The sequence below is a fragment of the Dama dama genome, chromosome 14, assembly GCF_033118175.1.
Source record: "Dama dama isolate Ldn47 chromosome 14, ASM3311817v1, whole genome shotgun sequence".
NCBI lineage: Eukaryota > Metazoa > Chordata > Mammalia > Artiodactyla > Cervidae > Dama > Dama dama.
The window spans coordinates 41,926,166-41,948,557 of record NC_083694.1 but is presented as its reverse complement, the minus strand read 5'-3'; the positions used below and the strand labels follow the sequence as shown (position 1 = coordinate 41,948,557).

The window sequence follows — 22,392 nt, the reverse complement described above, 5'->3', positions numbered from 1 at the left end:
ATCCTTAAAACCTCCTATAGGGCAAAACAAGCAACCAGATGACAACTCTTTATAAGCATCAAGCAGCTAAGAAATGTAATTGCGTGCTCAGGCCCTCAATCATGTCTGAGTCTTTGGCAACCCCAAGGACTGTAGCCCCACAGTCCATGGAATTTTCTAGGCAAGAATACTGGAGTGGGTTGCCATTTCCTACTCCAGGGAATCTTCCCAGCTCAGGGATGGAACTTGTGACTCTCGCATCTCCTCCACTGGCTTTACTTTTAAAATAGCATTTTATGATAAATATTTACTTTTAATTATTAAATGGTACCCCAAATCGCAAGTACGTGAAGCACCTGTTGTGGAGACCATATGGGGAAAGCTACATAAAAAGACCAGCAGTGTGCCTCAGCACACAGTGACTGTTCCATGTTAGTTTACCTCCTTAGCAAACAGTTAGCTGGTTTGAGCGCTGTTGGTTTGTGTTTTGGGGGTTTTAACTATAGCCTTTATTTGGAAAATAGCCTCAATTAAAGAATTTTTTTTAATTTTTATGTCATTTTAAAGGTTACTTTCCTGATTTGAGGTTTCAAGTGACCCATACCTCAAGAGACTTTAGAGAACAGCAGTTTTTAAACTTAATTTTTAAATCTTAGGAATCTACTGATTATCATTCATAGTTGAAAAATATAAATTCTCTCCAGGAAAATGCATGTGTGTGTAAGACTTTGCAAGCAATTTTAGGAAGTTCACAGACCCTCTTAAACTCAACAAAACCATCTAGGGACCTAGGGACTTTAGATTAAGAATATCCGAAAAATCAATCAATTATTTAAACCTGAATTTGTACAATAAAATTCTATGTGATAAGAGAGACTGCTTAATGAATGCTTATTATATACTTGACATCAGGCAAAGCAATTTAATGAATTATTTCAATCACCTTTGCAACAGCCCTTTGTGATCAGTGTACTATAGTAGCATACCCATTTATGAGTGAGAAAACTAAGGGTCAGATGGTTAGTTAACATGTCCATGTTACACAGGAACTCATCATGAGAAAAATTTGTTCTCTGAAGGATAATGCACCAAAAACAAAACTAGTAGCTAAAAAAAAAAATAATGACTTGGTTTGATCATTCACCCATCAAAGAACATTTAAGCTGTTTCCAGTAATTTTCTATTGTGAATAAAGCTGCTGTGAATATTTTTTTTAATGACATAAAATAGCTTGACCGACTATCAAAACATGGTCGTATTTGTAACAATATCTGTTAGCTACCCCCACAGAGGTCTTAAATGCACAAAAAGGTAAGAGTAAAGAATAAAAATGCTAAGTAACTAAACATCCTAGTGAGGAGCACTGAACTTCCAGTGAGGAGAGGACGGGTACGCCTGACAAGCACTCCAGCCTGCAGAGCCACGCCTACCACAGTGGACGTGAACATGCATTCAAGTCCCCTTTAAATGGCTGCACCTCTCTGCTCTGGACAGAGCCTTTGTCACACAAATTAAACCCCAATACGATAAGGGGAGCAGCTAGGGGTGCAGATCATCTCTTCCCAGTCTGGGGAGGATCTGGACAATGCTTCCTTTGCCTTCTCACCTCCCTCCCTACCCACTCCAGTAAATCAGTACTTTTTGCTAGAAGGCATCTGAGCTAACAGATTCTCAGGAATGAGTAAAAATGTTGCCTTTCTGACACAGATGCTTTTAAAATGAACAGATAAAAATTAATAAAAATTAAACCTTATGAGTTGATGCCATCATTAGTATAGAAACAGAGATCACAGATACCTGAATATGCAAAGAAAAGTTAAATTATGATGCAATCAATGCTATCCTATAAAAACTAAATTAACAAAAATAGTCTATTAGAGAAGACATCTGGTGTATCATGGCAGGAAACGTTAATGATATTGTCTGCAGCCCTGTAATCAATTTTTTCTCCCAGCAGCTCTCTCATTACACTGTATCAGATCTGTGGGCCTGCAGAATTTATGAGAGCTCCACACATGGAGGGGAGCTTTGCCAACTGGATCCGATTCAGATCCAGCTCAAATGACTTTGGCAGCATGAAGCGTTGTTAAAGAACAATCAATACGTTAGCTTTACACAGCATTGTCTTGACTGAAAAAAGATCTGTCATCTTACTACAGAATCTTCTCCAGCTTCCACAGGATGGTATCTGAGTATACCACTGATCATGGACTTAATTAAATTCCTGGTAGACATAATATTTTTACTGCTAAAAAATTAAATAAATCAATACTAGGCATCACTAATGCTAATATAAAAAGTTTACCAAAAATCAATGTTATTATGGGCAAAACCTTAAATCCATTCAGCAAATCCTGGTTAGTGAGTATTGCAATAAATGAAACAGTCTAACAATGACATTCACACTGATTAGAGAATATAGTATCGGTCTAAAAGATAAAAACCATTTCATACACACACACACACGTAAACAAACAAGACGGTAATTGGTAAAGGCTGGAGCTTCTGAAACAGGCAAGTCAGGACTGCTAATTTGTTCCTTAAGATGCCAATATCTCTCCAGGGATTAAAATTAGATTTTTATCCACTACACTGGGTTTTATCTTCCATTGTGATTGACTATTATATATCAGGAATTTCAAGGCTTCCATATGTGAACTTTTTTTCTGGTCTCATTCTTGATAAATTACAGTGGCAACTATCTAAACATGAAAATGTTGTTTTGACAATTATTCCTGATTTTATTACAATTATTTATACCCCATCTCCATTGTCTTAGCCCTCTTCATTTCATGCATGGATGACAGCCCTAGCCTCCTAACTGGAACTTTCAGTATTTCCCCCACTCCACACTGCTACCCAATGAATCTTCTTAAGCAGTGACAGGCTTGCCTGGAATGAAAAAGGCTCTCTTTGGCCCAGCACATAAAATCTTGCCTTTCCTAACCTTCTACAATCCGGCCCTGTTTCACATCCCCATGTCTGCCTCCCAGGACCCACTAACCTGTGCTCTTCTCTGATGTTCTGCAGTCATCTTCTCACAACTCTCAGCTTCACCAGGCTCAATGCCTATGTTGCTTATACGGACAGGCTGGCATGCACACATGCAGGGCTCCTCCACTCTGCCCGCCCTACGTTACCAGTGTATCAGAAACACACCTTGCTCCTCAATACCTATCTTCCTTCCCAAAGCTTTCCCATGTGCTGCTACAGCCCATTTGGAGTGCTCTCTTCTCTGAGTCTCAAGGTAATAATATTCTACAGGGAAACTGAATGAGTCATTACATAGCGCCAGTATCCTGAATCGTGTGAGTACGTGCGGTGACTACTCTCTTGTGTTATTTTCTAACTGAGCATGAGTACGAGCCCCCTGGCGAGATCACATAAAACAAGAGAAAGATGGGTCTTAAACTTCTTTAGTGATTAACAGCAATCAATCAGAACAAGAAGCACCAGTCTTTCAGAAAACTTTAGCATTAAATCCTCATAAAGGAAGGAAAATGAACACAGATGTGTACACACAGCTCTCAAAGAAGGTAAGACATGAAAATAACCCTCGTGGACCACTAACACCAGGCCCTGTGCTCCAAGGGATACAGCGCTAAAGACATTTCATCCTGCTCTGCCTCACAGCAGGCCCCGAATCACCACCAGGGAACAGAGGATTTCCGGGGCACAGCTGAGAGCACCACCTCTACACGCCAACCCAAGCCTGTCACACACTGATTCTATATCTGGCATTGCAGAAAAGCCCAGCTACCTCTGTGCAACACTCTACCAAACATCCCCCAGGAGGGCAGCACCCCACACAGTTCAGAGCCACGGGCCACAAGTCCCAAGGATCCTGGGGAAAGGCACACTCCACATGTGGACCCACTTACCCCCTTCTCCCCCATTTCAGTTGCCAACATCCATACTCGCTGCTGATTGCCAGCTCCTGCTCCTTGCAGCAGCCCAGCGTGCTCTCTGCTGGTGCCAGAGTCCCCTACACCACCACCCCCCAGCGTCTGGAACTGTCCTAGAGGGGTAAGGCAAGTCCCGTATTTGCTTCCTCTGTGCATGTACTTGTTACTCCTTTAAAAACACAGACAATACAGCACATTTTTAAAGGGGCTCTGGGGAGGGAGGCAATGATCCTATTTTATACCCTATGGGATATAAAATATTGATAGCTTTTAAAAACGGGATTCTCCTTACCCCTACAGGCCCTCGCCCGGCTTCAGAAAGATGCTGTGGTGGCTGTGATGCCACCGGCAGAGAGCATGCTGGGGGGTCACACAAAGCAGGAGTTGGAGATCTGCAACAGGCCTGGGAGTTGTGGACCTAAAAGAGAAAACAGTCTTCAGTTAACATGCCTGATGTCCCCTCAGACCCTGGTTATTAGGGGCACGCAGCACACAAGCGGGTTTCTGCACAAATCCTTTAGCAGATGGTCTCCAAAATCTCAGAGAATCTGTTTTACCACTCAAGTTAAACTTTGCGCATCCATCAAAGCTGTTTCTCACTCCGGCGTGAACAAACATATGACCCTCTGGCTCCACACTTTCGTGTGGGCCTGTTGTAAGGCAGTATGGTGTGTGCCCCTCGAAATAACCAAGTTAAGATGTGACACAGTGTCAAAACGCAGTGACAGTGGCATGCTTTGCTTATAATAGAAACAAAAATGCAACGGTGTCAGATAAACACAACTATAAAATGAACCACAAGCGGACAAACTGAGCTTTCAGAAGAGTTTTCTAAGGACAGATGTTAGAGGCATAAACACATACTTCATAAGGAAATGCTCAAAGTATGGGGGGTGGGGGGCCTCAAGAGATATCCTACCATTTTCTCAAAGTCCTAGTTTCATTTTGTAAAGCTGAAGACAGAGGCTTAACACCAGAGAAAAAGACAACATCCTTCAAACAAGCTTGAGTTTGCTCACAATGCCCACAGGGTGAGTATAATGAACAGGCTGGAGCATAAAGTTCAAGAAAGACATTATGTCTTTTAGGAGCCAAACCAGTTTGGTGCATATCATACATGTCTTTCTTTTTCCCCAAGAAATATTTAAAACCAGCAAAAGAATAGGGAGCAACTTCTGAAAGCCAGCACAGTCCTGGTAAGTATCACAAAGATAGCTCAGGTAATAGTTTGAACATGTTCCTTTTTCGAATACTCTAGGGAGTATATAACATTTCCAAAAAACTTAACCGATCCAATTTCATGTAGTTTTTAATGAACTAAAAAACCCCATAAAACCCAAATACTTAAGCGAATCTCGGTTCTTAAAACTGCTTAGAAATTACAGGTAAGCAAACTTTTCATATTAAATCATTTTTAGGGAGTCCTATTACACATAATTCCTTTCAAGAAGAAAAGAATCCCTAACAGCTTCTTATAGTCCAAGATTTTAATATGCTCCATTAACTACTTGTTCTTTTTAAATGTCTCTGAAAACAAACAAAAGGACAAATCCCAAGAAAAAGAACTAATACGGGGAATGTCATTATCATGATGCTTTTCTTACTCGTCAGATGACCCTCCAGAGGACCCTGGGCTTCCACACAGTATGCTTTCTGGGCAGTCAGTCTCTGACTCATACTGCCCTGGGGACACTATATAAATGACCTCTGTGAACATCAAGTGTTAATAGCCATAATCATCTCTACCACACAACTCCCTCCTCCCCATACCAACACTGCAAATTTCAAATCAAAGATTCAACTGGGCACTAGGATGTACAGTAAAGAATTTTTAATGTAAGCAACATTTTTGAAAAACTGAAATCCCTGTTAATCTCTTGCAGTAGGAATTAATCAAACCACTCAAATCCTTATTCATTCAAATCAAGTGTTTTAAGCAAAAAACACCTTAGTAAAGCATTTCTAAACATGGCATTATTTAATATGCAAAAGTTCAAGTAATTATTAAAACATTTTATAAAGGCATCATTTCAAAGCATTTCATTACTCTCATTTATGAATCAAAAAACACTGATAGTATCTCAGTTGTCCTAATTTTTTCTTTCAATTCTTCTAATGAGTTTTTCTTGTATAATTTTGAGTTGGCCCTTAACGCAAACATCCACATATACATTAATTACAAATTTCCACTTCTAAGAAACAGAGTTGGAATGGCAGCTATTTACCAGTCCTCTAGCACAGTAGCTCTCTACAAACATCAAATTGTCTCAAACTTCCTTAAGCTCCTATTGAAAAAAAAAACCAGAATACCCAGAGTTTGCTGCATTCAAAAACTTTCACATATACAGAGCAGTTTAGTATTTTATGGAAGTAAATATAATAAAACTTCTTCAATGATTTCCTACACAGAGTCCTAAAAATCCAAATACATTAGGAGAAAATGAATTACCCAATCACACAATAATCATGAACCATTAAAACTTTAAATCCCATGAAGCCTACAATGACTGTCAATCATGAGTGAAAACACACCACTCAGAAGCTGGGTAAATGGGACCAATAAGATACCCTGAGATGTTTATTCCCAAAGCCTCAGTCTGATTTTCACTTGTGTCACCACTTCTCCCACTTAAGAACTGACACATATCATGTGAAAATGTTGTGATGATTCAAAATAATTTTCAACATGACTGCCCCGTAACTGGGGTGAGGGTGGGGAAAAGCACGGCAGGTTCCCGCAAAGCTGCATCTGACTGACCATCACACTCAGGGCCAAGTGACTTCATCCCACTCTTAAATTATAAACTTCATGCGAAAAGGACATTTAGTCCTTGCACACATATTCATTATTGGTGGCTCACTTCAAACACAGCATCGAGGAAGTCCACTACCCCATTACAGTTTATCACAAAACATATGGATAGCAACTAAGTGACCAAGACCTTTATTTTAAAAAAAAGAAATGGGAAAGGTGTGGCCTTCAGAAGAGTACTCTGGCATCAAGTCAGTAATTCAACTCTCCTCCTTTTTTTTTGAAACCTTTTTTAAATTGAAGTATAGGTGATGTACAGTATTACACAAGATATAGGTATACAATACAGTGATTCCTAATTTCTAAGACTGCATTCCATCTATAGTTATCATAGACTGTTAGGGATATTGTACTATGCAAGATACCCCTCTACCTTATTTGTTCCTCTTAAGCCTCTACCCCTATCTTGCCCCTCCCCTCTCCTCACTGATAACAACTAATTTGTTCTCTGCTTCTTTTTAATTGTATTCACTAGTTTGCTTTCTTTTTTTAAGATACCACATATAAGTGAGACCACACAAAATTTGTCTTTCTCTGTCTGACTTACTTCACTTAGCAAGGAACCCTGCAAGACCATTCATGTTGTTGCAAATGGCAAAATTTCCTTCTTCTCTCCACCTTTTCTTGACCTAGGAATCACTGTATAAGAAGGGCACTGAGGCACCCAACTCCTGACGGTGAGAACAACTAAACTGACAAAAAGGAACAACTCTTTAAAGAACTGTCTCTGCTGTACTTTCCATTATCTAAGATGTGACTCCTCACTCTATAAGCAGAAAATAATAACAAACTTCCAAGGTTTTCACTTCATTATCCCACACAACACCTAAGTCACAAAGCTGTAAGCAAGTGGTACTGACCTTTCTACAGGAAATGAACGAAGAGGGCACAGAGAAAAAGAAACTACAGAAAGACTCAATTTGGCAGGCTTAACTTGAGAGACTACAAAAAACCTAGAGAGAAAACAACCACTGCTTCATACAGAAACAAACCATCACATCCAAAGGCATTTTTCCTATGAACTGCCTTCTCTGGGATGTTTACATAAGACTAAGACATCATTTATCTTTGCTGAAAGTCAGTGATACAGAAAATTCAAAGCGGAACATAATAATGCCTAAAAAATATTATGACTTTGGCTACATTCACATAAACTTCCTGAAGAAAATTTTATAAATGAATTTTATAAAGTATTTTTAGAATTATTTAAATATATAAAATACCACACACTGCAGGCTATCTCAAGGTAAAGAAGCAGATCTCTTTGGCCTGTTTAATAAATGAAAGGCTAATTTGTAGTTAAAGCAAGTACTGTATCAAATCACTACTAAAGTTTTTTAATAACTTTATCCAATTAACTTTTTCCACTGAAGTGTAACTTCATTCAATATTCAGTAAATATTTATTATGGATCTTACATGAGTCATGCAATATATAAATCAATGAATAAAACAGATGAAGTACGTGCTTTTACCAAAAGCTTAAACCTAGAGTACCAACTATTTAGTCAATGTCACAATCATCACTGCACTGTCCAGTATGTAGGCTTGATCTTCTCATCTAAAAACAAGCCATGTGCAAGGTGGGCGGGCACTTTACATCCCAACTTTACAGGTAAATAAAGCAAGGTGAGGAGGGTGTAATGTCTTGCCCAGTGTCATGGAAAACAACAACTGATGAACAGACTAGCTGATGTCTAAGTGGAGCTCTCCACCCAGGCACTCTACCATCCCCCAAAACTCAATCCCAGGATAACATCTAATCTTCTCAATTAGCCATGTTCAAATTAATGTACATTTCCTGCCTCCCCTATGAGTTTTCAATACAAGGTTGACCTAACATTACAATGAACGCCCATATACCATATATTCTGTGCTGAGTAGTCACATCAGCCAAGCTGGGATTAAATAACTGTGGTGTATAACACATGTATGCACACAAGGTTGCCTGTTAGTGAAGCCTCCCTTACCTCCCAGTATTGTCTATATAAAGGTCTCTAACAAAAACCAAGAAGATATAGCCACTTATTCTCAGTTAAGCTTTCATTTTAAAAAAAGAAAAGCAGCTAACTGCTTTCAGTCTTCTGAGAAACTTATTTTTGGTGGAGAGAGGGCAATTTCAACGGTAAGTGGAGCTGAGCTGAAGCCCCTGACTGTTGCACTGTGGCGATCAGCTTTTGGGGTAGGGTTATGGGTCTAGGCCAGGAACTAGGAAGAAATTCCAAACATTCCTCCCTCAGCTACTCACATTTGGCTACAAAACAAAGAGACACCAGATACTAAATCTTACATAATTCAGTCCCCACATTCACAGCAGTAATGGAGGTGTGTCTGCCAAGGTAAGGAGTGGGAGGCATCCTTAACTATTCCACATGCAGGATCAGCACTGAGACTATAAGCTGTTAGGGATGACAATGATACCAGAGCATATGCATCCATGAAGAGTTGTAACAACACCCTGAACCCTAAAAGTCAACTGGAAAAAGCGAAAATTCACTACAGACAGGTCCCCAACTCCAAGGAGTCTCTATTTAATAAACCAAATAGGAGCAAAAATGGACCAATGGTATCTGCTCAAAATAATATTTGTAATAATTATCTATCTGACCTGAAAATTAATTTCATGTAACAAATAGCTGAAGAATTGATAACTGTAATAACTCAAGGAAACAAGCAACATAATTTTTCTATTTAATGAATAACAGAAATTATTAGAAATCCACACAGAATTCCCATGCAGGATATTAAAAGAATGGCTTCAACCACTCATCTGGGAGTGAAGGATCAGGCAGAAAGTACTACTCTTAGAGCCAGATGAGGAACTCTGTGGGGTCACATTGAATGGAACCTACCAATCTCAATAATCTCCATCCAGCATTCTCAAAATCCATGATTATTTCTAGAAGCTAACTAATTCTACTATGCTAAGGCCTGGGTTCCTATAAAAATATAATTTTATTGCTTTTTTGGTAAAAGAAGGGAATCCTTCCTCCACATCAATCCCACAAGTGTTCTCCGACAAAGGCTGACATCCACTATACCGCAGCTGTCTGTCCAGGCAGAACCCAAGACCCCTGAGGGGAGGACCTTTGCCTTACATTCCTCAGTCCCCTTATAGCTGTACTCAACAGAGAACACCAAGTAGGCTTGCCTGTCGAAGGCCCTGGCAATAACCCAGAACATCTGAACTCACCCTGGCACATAATGCCCCTAGGGATACCGACTGGCTTGGAACAAAACCCTCAGTGCACGCTCAGCCACATGGTGACAGAAAAAAGTTGGGGGAGTGCAGCAGAAGAAAAGGCTTGCCGCTGTGAGCCCAGGCTCTTCTGGATACGGTCACTGGAGAGCTCCTCCAGCTGGCCCAAGAAGGGGGCCCTTCACTGAAAGAAAACAAGGAGGGTAATCTAAGAATCCAACAGGAAGAAGCACCAGTGCAGCAAGACTCAGGGAGAGAGCTCACTTTCTCTCTCTCTCTGCACAGCTACTCCAAACCTCTGCTTCAGCTTCCTCCCCTACAAAAGGCCTTCCCCCAGTGCCTCTGATGGTCCCCAAACACAGCCTTGTATTCAAACTCGCCATGATAAAAGGACTGATTCTAATTTATGGTATAAACAAAGAAAGACGTCTCTCAGTTAAACCTCAAATCCAAAAAAGATAAAATAAGTAATTAATCAACAACATGTCAAAGCTGTTGGGTTATTCCTTTCCATGGTTCCACCTGCCATGTGTGGCATTTGCTGTGCAAAAACCAACACTGCTTTCTTCTTTGCAAAATTTTGCAAAGAAACAAAGCACATTTCCTTCTGTTCATCTTTTTGCCTATTAGTTGGGTAAGCTGAAGGAGAGAAAGTCTATGATTATTCTCATCTGTGAGGTTACCTTTTCGTAAGTGGTATTCAGAAACAAGGAAAGAAAGTGGGTAACCAGACAATAACTGTATTTCTTCTAGGAGCACACATTTCTTCATCATCCTTGTTATTCTTACACAAAAACTATGAATACGTGCTGAATACAGAACTCAATCAGAAACACATGACATAGCATATGTGACTTAGAAAAAGGCATCTAAACCCCACTTTCCACACCATTTTAATGTGCTGCACTAGACCAATCCTGACAAGAGAAGCCTCAGCTTTTATTGCTGTTAATACCCTGAGCAATTACTGTAGCTCAGCAGGAACCTCTGCCCCAAACAGCAGCTATCACACTGTAATCAGCATTTCATAAGAGACGCCGTTCAAACATGAAGGCACCTGCTAACGTGCAAAATCTGTATAAAAGGGACTCAGACTCTAAGTTAAAAGAAAAATTTTTGCAATTTGATTCCACAGCTATCTTTTCCATGGTGCACTGGTGTTACACATTTGGTGAAAATCACACACAAAGACAGTGAGCAGAGAGCGACGGTAGCACCACCAGCTAACTCTTCAAGAAATGAGGCCGCCACCCAGACTCACAGATGTCGGTGCAGCGTCTGTAAAAAAAATCTCTGGAAGGCAACATATAATAAACAGCAGAGACCTCTAAAAATGGTAAAACCTCACGTTGACATAAACTCTGAACAGAAAGCATTTGACTTACAAGATTAAACTGCAAGGCCACCTTGTAAAACAACCAGAAGGTAAAAGCGATCTATTAAGAATAAAGAAATCTTAGACATAAATGACCTGTTTTACTTTGTTTTAAAGTAGCAAAACACATGTATTACTCAGGTGATAACTTTTGAATAAAGAAAAGTAAATGGCAGGCAACTTTTTAACTCAATAGGATATACTAATTGGACATTTGGAATCATTCAAAATGTGTTATTTTTTTTAAAAAGAGATGCAAAGTTCAGAATATTATTTTCCTTAGACTGAAATATCACATACAGTGTATGTCAGAGCACAAGTGTTATCAGAAGTCACAGAGGGGTTTGGAAATGTGGCATTCACAGACACTGATGTGTATCTCTACAAAGCTAAACAATTGGCATGCCTCTAAACCTAAGAATGTACAAAGTGGCTTATAACCTTCAAGTACAAGAATCCTTTCTTATCATGTTTCAAAAGATCCCCAAATTACAGTATTTCACATAACAATACTTTGAGGAAAATACTAAACAATAATAGTGATTCTTTTAACTATGTCTTGTCATTAAATAAGTTAATTTTAAAAATCACAGAAGCATACTGATACATTTGAAAAGGAGTTATACAGACATGTGTACGGTACATTTATTGAACACTGAGAATGTTTATTTACAGACCTCTGCAAACTATCTACAAATATTGAAGGATCCAAAGTGCCCAGTCTGACAACCAATGGACTGAAAGCAAGATTTCATTTCAGACAATCCCAGCACTTCAGTACTTGTGAAAGGCTTTCAGTGAGAAAGCACTGTAGCTATTCCATCACCAGGCCAGGCTTCCTTCTAGCAACCTCCACTCCTGGGAGACTCCCCCAAAAAAGGTTCAAGATACTCTCCATATTTGCTTAACATACCTAAGAAAGTATGCCACAGAAAATCAAAATCTCTGGCCCATTTATATTCTTTTTCTCTCCCCAACTCATCATGAAATCCCAAATTCACTTCACTTCAGGTCCTTCATAATGGCTGAGAAAAAAAACTACTCAAGGGAATCTCTGAAATTATTGTCAAAACAGTTACTAAAGGAATAAAATTTTCAGAAATATTTGTTTGCAGGATGAGCTTTCTAACACTAAATGTTACTAATACAAAACCGCTTACTGCCTTATTGGAGTGTTGTAGTCACCAAGCGGTCAGCACTTTAGAGGTGAGCAGGTTACCAAGTCAACACGGAGAGCAGCGATCAACAGAGACAGCCGATGGAATTGGGAGAAAGCACAGAGCAGAATCAACAGCACATGGAAAGATGCTTACCAGTTTGAAGTCTTGGATGCTACAGATGAAATACGGTGTGTTGGGCCTCCGACTCTCGATATACACACAGTCTTTAAAAGAAAAAGAAAATTTAAAACAATGGCATTTACCTTTAAGGGAACAAAGACAGGGCCCATAAAGCCACTGCATAAATAAATAAATAAATAACAAAGCACATACCTTTTATAGAAAAACAAAATTTTATAGGTGATATTAAATTACAAATAATTTTAAGTTAAAGGGAAACCGATCTTGAGTTCTTTTTGATCACTAGCTGATGATTTAAAGAATTGGTAAAGCCTCAGTTATTGTTCCCAACAGCCCTGAAGAAGGGGAGTGGGAATCCCATGGGATTATCCATAATCAGATGAAGAAACTTTGATAAAGGGAATTACTTACTCAAGTAATTACATACCAAAACAAAATTGTGAATATCTTATTCAGACAGATGCTCCCCATCTTCACAAAGACAAACAGCTTTGCCAACTACTGCTTTATTTTTAATACATATTTTGTGAGGAAATGAATGAAATATGTAAAAAAGACTAGCTTGAACATGCTACTACAATAACCTTTTCACCCACACAGAAAACCATCTACTATCTCATGGGTAACTTTCTATTAAATTTAAACCTAAACATATTTTACTTTCTAATCGTAAAGAAAACGAAGGCAGCCAATCAGAGATGGAATGAAGTAAACCAAATTAGATTTTCCTCACCGAAGAAGAGCACTTTCTTAAATTACATTTGACAAGGCGGTAGCTGGGTAATTATTTCTGATGCTCTCAACAGCTGGAGTCTAAAGGTTACTTTCTAAAATGACAGGCTAAGATATATTTGTTTTTCTAGAAGTAATGATTTTAAGAGAAGCAGCAGCTATAAAGGAATGTAAAAACTCTCCACACTACAGCCCAAGATCATCATAAAGCATAGGACATAAAAGTCTGTGTATTATTTACTGAGAAGTAATGGCATCTGCTGTCAATCACATTTTCCAGGGAGAGTGACCATAATGCCCACATTTAAAATGTCATGTTTTATCTTCCTCATGACCCGTCACAACAATGTCTTAGAATTTTCTCAAATCAGGCAGATTCCTCCGTTTCTCCAGTTCATGCATGTTAAGAACACACTATACCCAGCCCCCCAAAGAGCAAAGGTCTGGAGTCCCCAGTCCAGTGGAAATCCTAGTCCCACCACAGGCACCAGCAAGACCCAAGAGGCAGCCAAGGAAGACAGAGGGGCACTTCCTTCCATGAAACTTTCTGAAAGACAGCAGGATTTTTGAGGCCCACAGTCATTACAGAAAAGGAAGAAATCTGGAAGTCAAACATTGAGGCATCCAGAATTTCCCAACTGATTTCTCTACTCAGATGTAGGCTCCAGAACAGCAATTAGATCTCTGAATGCAAGTGAAATGGCAGCTGAGGAATGAACTGCTGACTGAGCTTTCTATCTTACTCCAAAGTCCAGGATGCTAGGAAAAAAAAAAAAAGCTGTTCCATATTCAGACAACATCCAGTAGCATGCTAATCACCTGAAGGGATGAAGAGAATTCTTCCCACTGTTGTAAATATTTCTCTTCTTAATCCTAATTTGGTGTTCAAGTAAAAACTGAAGAAATCCACTCCTTAAATAAAAACTGTAGCTCCAACTTGGGCAAATTTGGGGACAATCAAAGGTTGTTAATTTCCATGTTCCAATCCTTGTTTTATCCACTACCAGCACTTCAAATCTCCAGACATCCATTATTTATTCACCTCACTCATTCTGAACACAAATCACAGCCCATACATCTCTTCTTCCTATCACCTCCCACAAAGGAACTATTTTTGGTCGTTCATAACATGCACTGTCATGCACGCTCAGTTGCTCAGTCATGTCTGACTCTTTTCGACCCCCATGGACTGTAGTCCGCCAGGCTTCTCACTGTCCATGGGATTCTACAGGCAAGAATACTGGAGTGTCTATTTCCTTCTCCCGGGGATCTTCCCACCAAGGAATCGAATCCGAGTCTCCTGTATCTCCTACATTGATAGGTGAATTCTTTTACTACTGCACCACTGAGAAGTCCAACACTGTCATACCTAGCTTCTAGTCACTGACTTCAAACCTAACAGGTCCCTTCTTGACTAATGATCTCCACTTTCTTAAAGCTCATGTGACAAAAAAGCTTGTTGCATTCGATGCTCTGATCCCATATCACACCTTACCTTCCCTAGGCTTCACTGTTCAACTGCACCAAAGCCCACAGCCTGACCACATCAAACCCTCTTTACTATTTGATTCTTAAAGGCACCTGCAGCCATATAACAAGTTACTTCCAGTGGCAGTAAATTCTCATAGCTCCTCTATAAAGAAATATCTCCTTACCCTGATAAAAAATTTCCTTAATATTGTATAAATATATTGACAATTTAAATCCACTGTGTGCTCAGTTATTTGGCAGTCAAGATGTTCTACACTGTCCACTATCAATTTTGAGCTCAAAAAGACATACTCATTTCTGCCATCTCTGTACTCCCCCAAAGGACTGATGTATGATACTGATGTTGGTAAGACTAGACAGAATTGAAGTAAATGACAGATGGTTAGATAATAAGGATTAAGAATAACTATTCTTTTTACACAAAGAAAAGCTTTACATATATATATATATATATATATATATACACATTATAATCAACAGAATCATTATTACTATAAACCCTTTACTTATAAAGACATAAAGTAGCTATTAACATATATTTAAAAAGTTTTCCAGAAGAGGAGAAAGAATCTACATTCTTTCATTTCTCACTACAAAGATACATTCAGGAAAATGATTATCTGTAAATACAGTGGTGTGTGTGCTCAGCTGTTTCCAACTCTTTGCAACACCACGGACTGTATCCCACAAGGCTCCTTTGTCTATGGGATTTCCTGGCAAGACTACTGGGGTGGGTTGCCACTTCCTACTCCAGGGGATCTTCCCAACCCAGGGATCAAAAGGGCATCTCCTGCATTAGCAGGCAGACTCTTTACTACTGAGCAAACTGGGAAACCACTCCTCCATCCATGGGATTTTCCAGGCTAGAGTACTGGAGTGGGTTGCCATTGCCTTCTCCGATCTGTAAATATACCTGAGAATAAATCTGTTAGAGAAGGAAGGAACATACAGGATGTGAAGGACAACTACTAATAAACCTTCACCTAAACATTTCTCTGTGGTCTTACTGGAGGCTGCCCTGAGGAAGAGTGTTATATGGAATTTGCATATCAACACCTTATTACTAGATACAAAGTTACCTCTGTTTAAAGAGCTATCATGGCAAACCAAATTGATCCAAAAATTATAAATCTAGATATGAGATTTCAAACTACAAGGTAAGTTATATGTAAAACAGGTCATTGAATTCAGTTCAGTTGTGTCCGACTCCTTACAACCCCATGGACTGTAGCACGCTAGGCTTCCCTGTCCATCAACAACTCCCAGAGCATGCACAAACTCATGTCCATTGAGTTGGTGATGCTACCCAACCATCTCGTCCTCTATCATCCCCTTCTCCTGCCTTCAATCTTTCCCAGCATCAGGGTCTTTTCCAAGGAGTCAATGCTTCGCATCAGGTAGCCAAAGTATTGGACCTTCAGCTCCAGCATCGGTCCTTCCAATGAATATTCAGGACTGATTTCCTTTAGGATTGACTAGTTGGATCTCCTTGCTATCCAAGGGACTCTCCAGAGTCCTCTCCAACATCACAGTTCAAAAGCATCAATTCTTCGGCCTTCAGCTTTCTTTATGGTCCAACTCTCACATCCATACTTGACTAATGGAAAAAACATAGCTTTGACTAGACGGACCTTTGTTGGCAAAATAATGTCTCTACTTTTTAATATGCTATCTAGTTTGGTCATAGCTTTTATTCCAAGAAGGAAGTGTCTTTTCATTTCATGGCTGCAGTCACCATCTGCAGTGATTTTGGAGCCCAAGAAAATAAAGTCTCTGTTTCTATTGTTTCCCCATCTATTTGCCATGAAGTGATGGGACCAGATGCCATGATTTTAGTTTTCTGAATGTTGAGTTTTAGGCCAACTTTGTCCCTCTCCTCTTTCACTTTCACCAAGAGGCTCTTTAGTTCTTCTTTGATTTCTACCATAGGGTGGTGTCATCTGCATATTTGAGGTTTTTGATATTTCTCCCTGCAATCTTGATTCCAGCTTGTGCTTCATCCAGCCCAGCATTTCACATGATGTATTCTGCATGTAAGTTAAATAAGCAGGGTGACAATATATAGCCTTGATGTACTCCTTTCCCAATTTTGAATCAGTCTAATTGTCCATGTCCAGTTCTAACTGTTGCTTCTTGACCTGCCAATAGGTTTCTCAGGAAGCAGGTAAGGTGATCTGGTATGCCCATGGCTTTAAGAACTGTCCACAGTTTAATGTGATCCACACAGTCAAAGGCTTCAGCATAGCAATGAAACAGAAGATGCTTTTCTGGAATTCTCTTGCTTTTTCTATGATCCAACGGATGCTGGCAATTTGATCTCAGCTGCAAAGAATATAATCAATCTGATTTCAGTACTGACCATCTGGTGATGACCATGTATAGAGTCATCTCTTGTGTTGTGGAAGAGGGTGTTTGCTATGACCAGTGCATTCTCTTGGCAAAACTCTGTTAGCCTTTGCCCTGCTTCACTTTGTACTCCAAGGCCAAACTTGCCTGTTACTCCAGGTATCTTCTGACTTCCTACTTTTGCATTCCAGTCCCCTATGATGAAACAGACAGGTTTTTTTTGGTGTTAGTTCTAGAAGGTCTTGTAGGTCTTCAGAGAACTGTGAAGACCTTCATATCAACTTCAGCTTCTTCAGCATTAGTGGTTGGGTCATTAGACTTGGATTACTGTGATATTGAATGGTTTGCCTTGGAAACAAATAGAGATCACCGTCATTCTTGAGATTGCACCCAAGTACTGCATTTCAGACTCTTCTGTTGACTATGAGGGCTACTCTATTTCTTCTAAAGGATTCTTACCCATAGTAGTAGATATCATGGTCATCTAAATTAAATTCGTCCATTCCAGTCCATTTTAGTTCACTGATTCCTAAAATGTCGATACTCACTCTTGCCATCTCCTGTGTGACCACTTCCAATTTATCTTGATTCATGGATCTAACATTCCAGGTTCCTATGCAATACTGTTAATTACAGCATCAGACTTTACTTCTATCACCAGTCCCATCCACAACTAGGCACTGTTTTCGCTTTGGCTCAGACTCTTTATTCTTCCTGAAGCTATTTCTCCACTCTTCTCCAGTAGCATATTGGGCATCTATAAACCTGGGGAGGTCACCTTTTCATACTGTCCATGGGGTTATCAAGGCAAGAATACTGAAGTGGTTTGCCATTCCCTTCTCCAGTGGACCACGTTTGATCTCTATCAATATTTTACAGCTTATATGTGAAAAAGATTGAGAATATCTTCAAAATTATCCTTGAAACTAAGTGACAAAACTTAAGAATTTATTTACATAAATGATCATAACACAAAGAATGACCAAGGTCAGAGGTCATGAAATTCCTGACATGAACTAAAAATTTTAACACCATGTAAAACTTGCCATATGAATGGGGGGAAAATACACTGCTTTGATCTGACTTTTCTAAATCATTTTAAAAATAAAAGCATGAAAAATTATTCTTTTAAATTTTTTAATTTTTCTTTCTAACCCTTCCAGTAAAAAGAATAGGAAAATCCAACTACAAGAGAATGTATTCTAAGAAGCAGTTTGGAATTTAAGTCTCTCTCTCTCTCACACACACAGAGGTCTACTTATTATTGCTTTTAATGATTTTCAAAAAAGGTTGTGTGCATGCATGCTAAGTCACTTCAGTCATATCTGACTCTCTGCAACCCTATGGACTATAGCCCACCAGGCTCCTCAGCTCACAGGATTCGCCAAATAAGAACAGTGGAGTGGACTGCTATGCCCTCCTACAGGGGATCTTCCCGACTCAGAGATTGAACCCACATCTCTTATGTCTCCTACATTGGTAGGTAGGTTCTTTACCACCAGTGCCACCTGGGAAATCCTTCAAATAAGGTTAAAAAAGGCCAAATAACTCAGAAGTATTTCCCAATTGTCTCATTAATTAAGCAGCTATTTAAGAAAGTAACTTTATATGTGTGTTTACAGTTAGCACAAAAATAAAGTGGTTTTATTTGGGAAGGAAATGATGAGAATGTAAGTCAATAGAAACGTTAAAATCTCAGTTGAATATATGCCCAGTAACCTTTTAAAGCCAAAATGATTTGCCAAAAATTTTCATGTAATTTATGAGAGCCTGGATTGTCTGAAGCTGGTTATAAAACTGGTTTCACTCCGTTAGATCAATGATCCTCAACCTGAAAATTCCCCATGGTCAACACAAGCACTGTAGATACCTTTTTTGAAAAGAGAATAATAATTTAAAAAGAACCTTTAAAGAAGGAAAAAAAAGCAAGCTGGCAATTCTGAAAGAACTGAGCAAAACTGATGCGATCCATTAAGTGCATAATACACATTTTCAAAACTGCCCAGATGAAAATGCATATTTACCAGATTGAGCTAATGGCTGTTGCAGGGCAAATATATATATATTTTTTTAATCTTAAAATCAGCAAGCCTAAAATGGGCCAGAAAAAAATGAGTGACACTATTACCATCCATATCAATTATTCCAAACAACACATGATAACAAATTCTTCTCTTTACTAGAGGGTGTCTGGAAATGAAACCATGGGTCGAGGTTAAGATTTATTTTCTAACATGCAGCCTCTGCCTGGAAATTGATCACACGACCAAGTGACCTCAAATCCTGTGTCCATGATTTGGGCAATGATATTGAACTGGGCGATTACGGCCATCTTTCACAACATCAATGTAGCTTTGTGTCCAAGAATCTCTTGAGCCATCTGCAACAGCACAGCATTTGCTAAGCTGGAGAAGGAAGTCAGCCAAAACACAAAGAAGGATTCTAGAGGCAAAAGTTCCCTCTGCTTTTTCAACCCTCACCAAATCAGCAGGTCTATGAAAACAGAGCAAGAGTAGGGTCCTCTCAAGGGTAAAAACCACAGCCTGAAGCATCAGGCAGTTTGTCATCCTGAAACACAAAGAGCCTGCCAGCATCCTTCTTGACAGCCCCTCACAAGCACAGTGGACACTGACTGCTCACTCATCGGGCATGCAGAGGGCGAGGCTCAGACTGGGGCTCCGGCCCGGGGAAGAACTTCCTCTCTGGGAACATATTTCTCCCTGTTAACCTTTGGAATATCTCCTCACCCCTCTGCAAAGCATGACAATGCCACCCTAAATAATCTCCAAAAGAAAATCTTTCCTTATAAAGAGTACACATGAACAAAGCCTTTCTCACCAACAAGTTCCTGAGACCTCAGCTGGGTGGCACAGCGGTGGCCAAGGAGGTTGACCCTCGCGACTGCTCAGCTCTCTGGCTCTCCCCTCTTCTTACACAAGGTTCCTCCACCCCACACACTCCGAACCACTTCATCAGCCAAAAGCAGTGGGTCTAATACTGCAAAATAAAGTCCACAAGCATCTTGCTAGTTAATATGGTTGTTTCCAAATCTCCAACATACAGAAGTGTGTGTGTTTGTACACCCACACCCATGAAACAACTCTGAAACCCCAAGACCCAAACCCCAATCCCAGCATACCATTTAGCCTCCTTCAGAGCCTCTCACCTTGGTCCCCTAGTCAAACCTGTCACCATACTTCACCTCTATAAACAATGTACCGCCTTTGGTATGATAAACACTTAAAAACTATAGAGGAATAAATGAATGAAAATATTAAAACAGAAAAGAAGCTGTATGAGATCCTAGCAATAAAACTATGCTCTTAAGCAACATAAACATAAAAGATGCTGTTTTCTAATAAATGCTTCTCTAAGAAATAACTCAATTGCAGGATGACCTACTTCTAGCTTTTTGCTAGATTCTTTTGTGGAGAAGGAATACTAGCATTGTCTGGGAATAGTGGGGAACTTAAAAGGGAAAAGGAAACAAAAACTGGGAAAACGGCACCTCTGTTAAAAGGAAATCTTGTTAGTCATTACCCTTAGCCTATGTTTGACCCTGAAAACAGTCAGCAAAATTGGCTTAATAACATCTTCTTAAAGATTCTAAGATCTCAGGTAACACATATCCTTGGTTCTTTCCTTTTCAAACTCCATGTATTCGTCTACAAATTTCCAACTAGAACTACAAAGTTTACTCAGATTTTTGTCTAAAAACAACACTGTATACATCTAGCCAATATTTACCTGTCTTTATCTTCATTGCTAACAGAGAATTATCAGGCCAACAGGAAATTAAATTGAGAAAAATCAAGCTGGCAGGTAGGAGGGGGGAGAGAAGCAGGTGAAAATAAACTAATCGCAAATTTGTTTAAAGTTTCCATTTCTCTCTCTCTCTTCTTCTCTAGGAGTTAGAAAATCTTCTAATGCATCAAAAGCTTAAAGACTGATTCGAGACAATTATCTTTCTAACACTAAGAAGTAATGTTGATTGTTCTGAAATAACTGCCGTTGCAAGACCTCCCCCCATTCCCAAATCAAACCCGTGCAACTTGGACTTGAAAATTCTGTAAAACAAGAAAAAAAGCAAGACGATCCTGCCAACAGCAGAAATCTTATTAGTTATTCTGATATGCTAAATAAAAGCCATGGTTTGACACCCTTACTACTCAAGTAAAGAATATTTTAAGCACTCTTATCACTACATTTTATACCAAAAGTGTTCCTTAAAAGCCCTCCTTGTGACCCATACTGAATCCCTACTATGGAAAAGATTCTAGCCAGCCTTACATCCAAACTCCAGTTAAATGATGTGGATCTCTCTAGTGCATGTGTAAAGAGCTTAGGTGCTAGAAGAGAACACAGGAAATCTAGAAGAAGGGGAAAGGCGTGCAGGGTTGGGAGGAGGGGGTGTCCCTTTTCAAAACCAGTGAGGGACATCTGCCTTATGAAGCAGTGTCTCACGGCAGCAGAGACGCAAGGGAAAGGAATTCCAACACCACTCTCACTCTTGCTGCTCCCCCACCCCCGTACCCTTGCTATTGCTTGAGAAGGCAGGTAACAAGTCTATTCACTCTAATTCAGTAAATCCTGTCAAAAATAAATTCTGCTATAAAATCCCTATTAAGCAGAGGATGACTGCTGGTGGAAATGTCCTTGCCATAAAGATTACAACTAAAATGTAGCTGAAATATGTACATTTAAGAAACCGACACAGAGAGACGAACACTTTCAGGAGCTCTATGCCCAGCATTCACAGGAAAAGACAGCCAGTCACAGGTAGGTTGGAGTGAAGACGCTTCTCTTCCCACATGGCCGACTACAAACAAATTGCTAGTCCGATCTGCTGGGGTCACATCCTGCAAAGGATTTCGAGCAACACTGCCTGCTCCTTTCCAGAAAACAATGAGCTGGGAGTCTAGGCTTTACAATAAATGGTTCAACCAATTTGCAGTGCTCACTGGAAATACACAGGAGAATTCACAATGCCTGGCTATAACTCTTATTTGGCAAATGATTTTATTATAAACTGGTATCATAGTGAATCCATTTTCTTTACGGGTTTTCTGCTACTGTTTAATGGACTGTCAGTATAATTTAGATTTCATCAATTTAAACTCATTCAAGCCTGGCTCCTGACTGTACAGTAAATGGAACATATTTCTACTCAACGAAATTAATGACAGTTAATTGTAGTCTGCAGTTCTCAATTTTGTAAAAGCAACTGTTCCACAATTCAAACATCAAGCTACA

The 22,392-nt window shown here is 39.5% G+C and overlaps 1 protein-coding gene across 5 annotated transcripts in view; it reads right to left on the bottom strand.

The window, feature by feature from the left end:
* The window catches only part of RERE (arginine-glutamic acid dipeptide repeats), a 408,498-nt gene that overhangs the window by 216,411 nt on the left and 169,695 nt on the right, over nucleotides 1-22,392 (bottom strand). For 4 of the 5 annotated variants that reach the window (XM_061160480.1, XM_061160483.1, XM_061160481.1 and 1 more), the window contains exons 3-4: nucleotides 12,583-12,653; nucleotides 4,177-4,302 (exon numbers count right to left, since the gene is read on the bottom strand). In XM_061160480.1, coding sequence (XP_061016463.1) covers nucleotides 4,177-4,302; nucleotides 12,583-12,653 — 197 coding nt within the window. The remainder of the gene's footprint in view (nucleotides 1-4,176; nucleotides 4,303-12,582; nucleotides 12,654-22,392) is intronic. The other variant, XM_061160484.1, reaches the window with a different exon arrangement.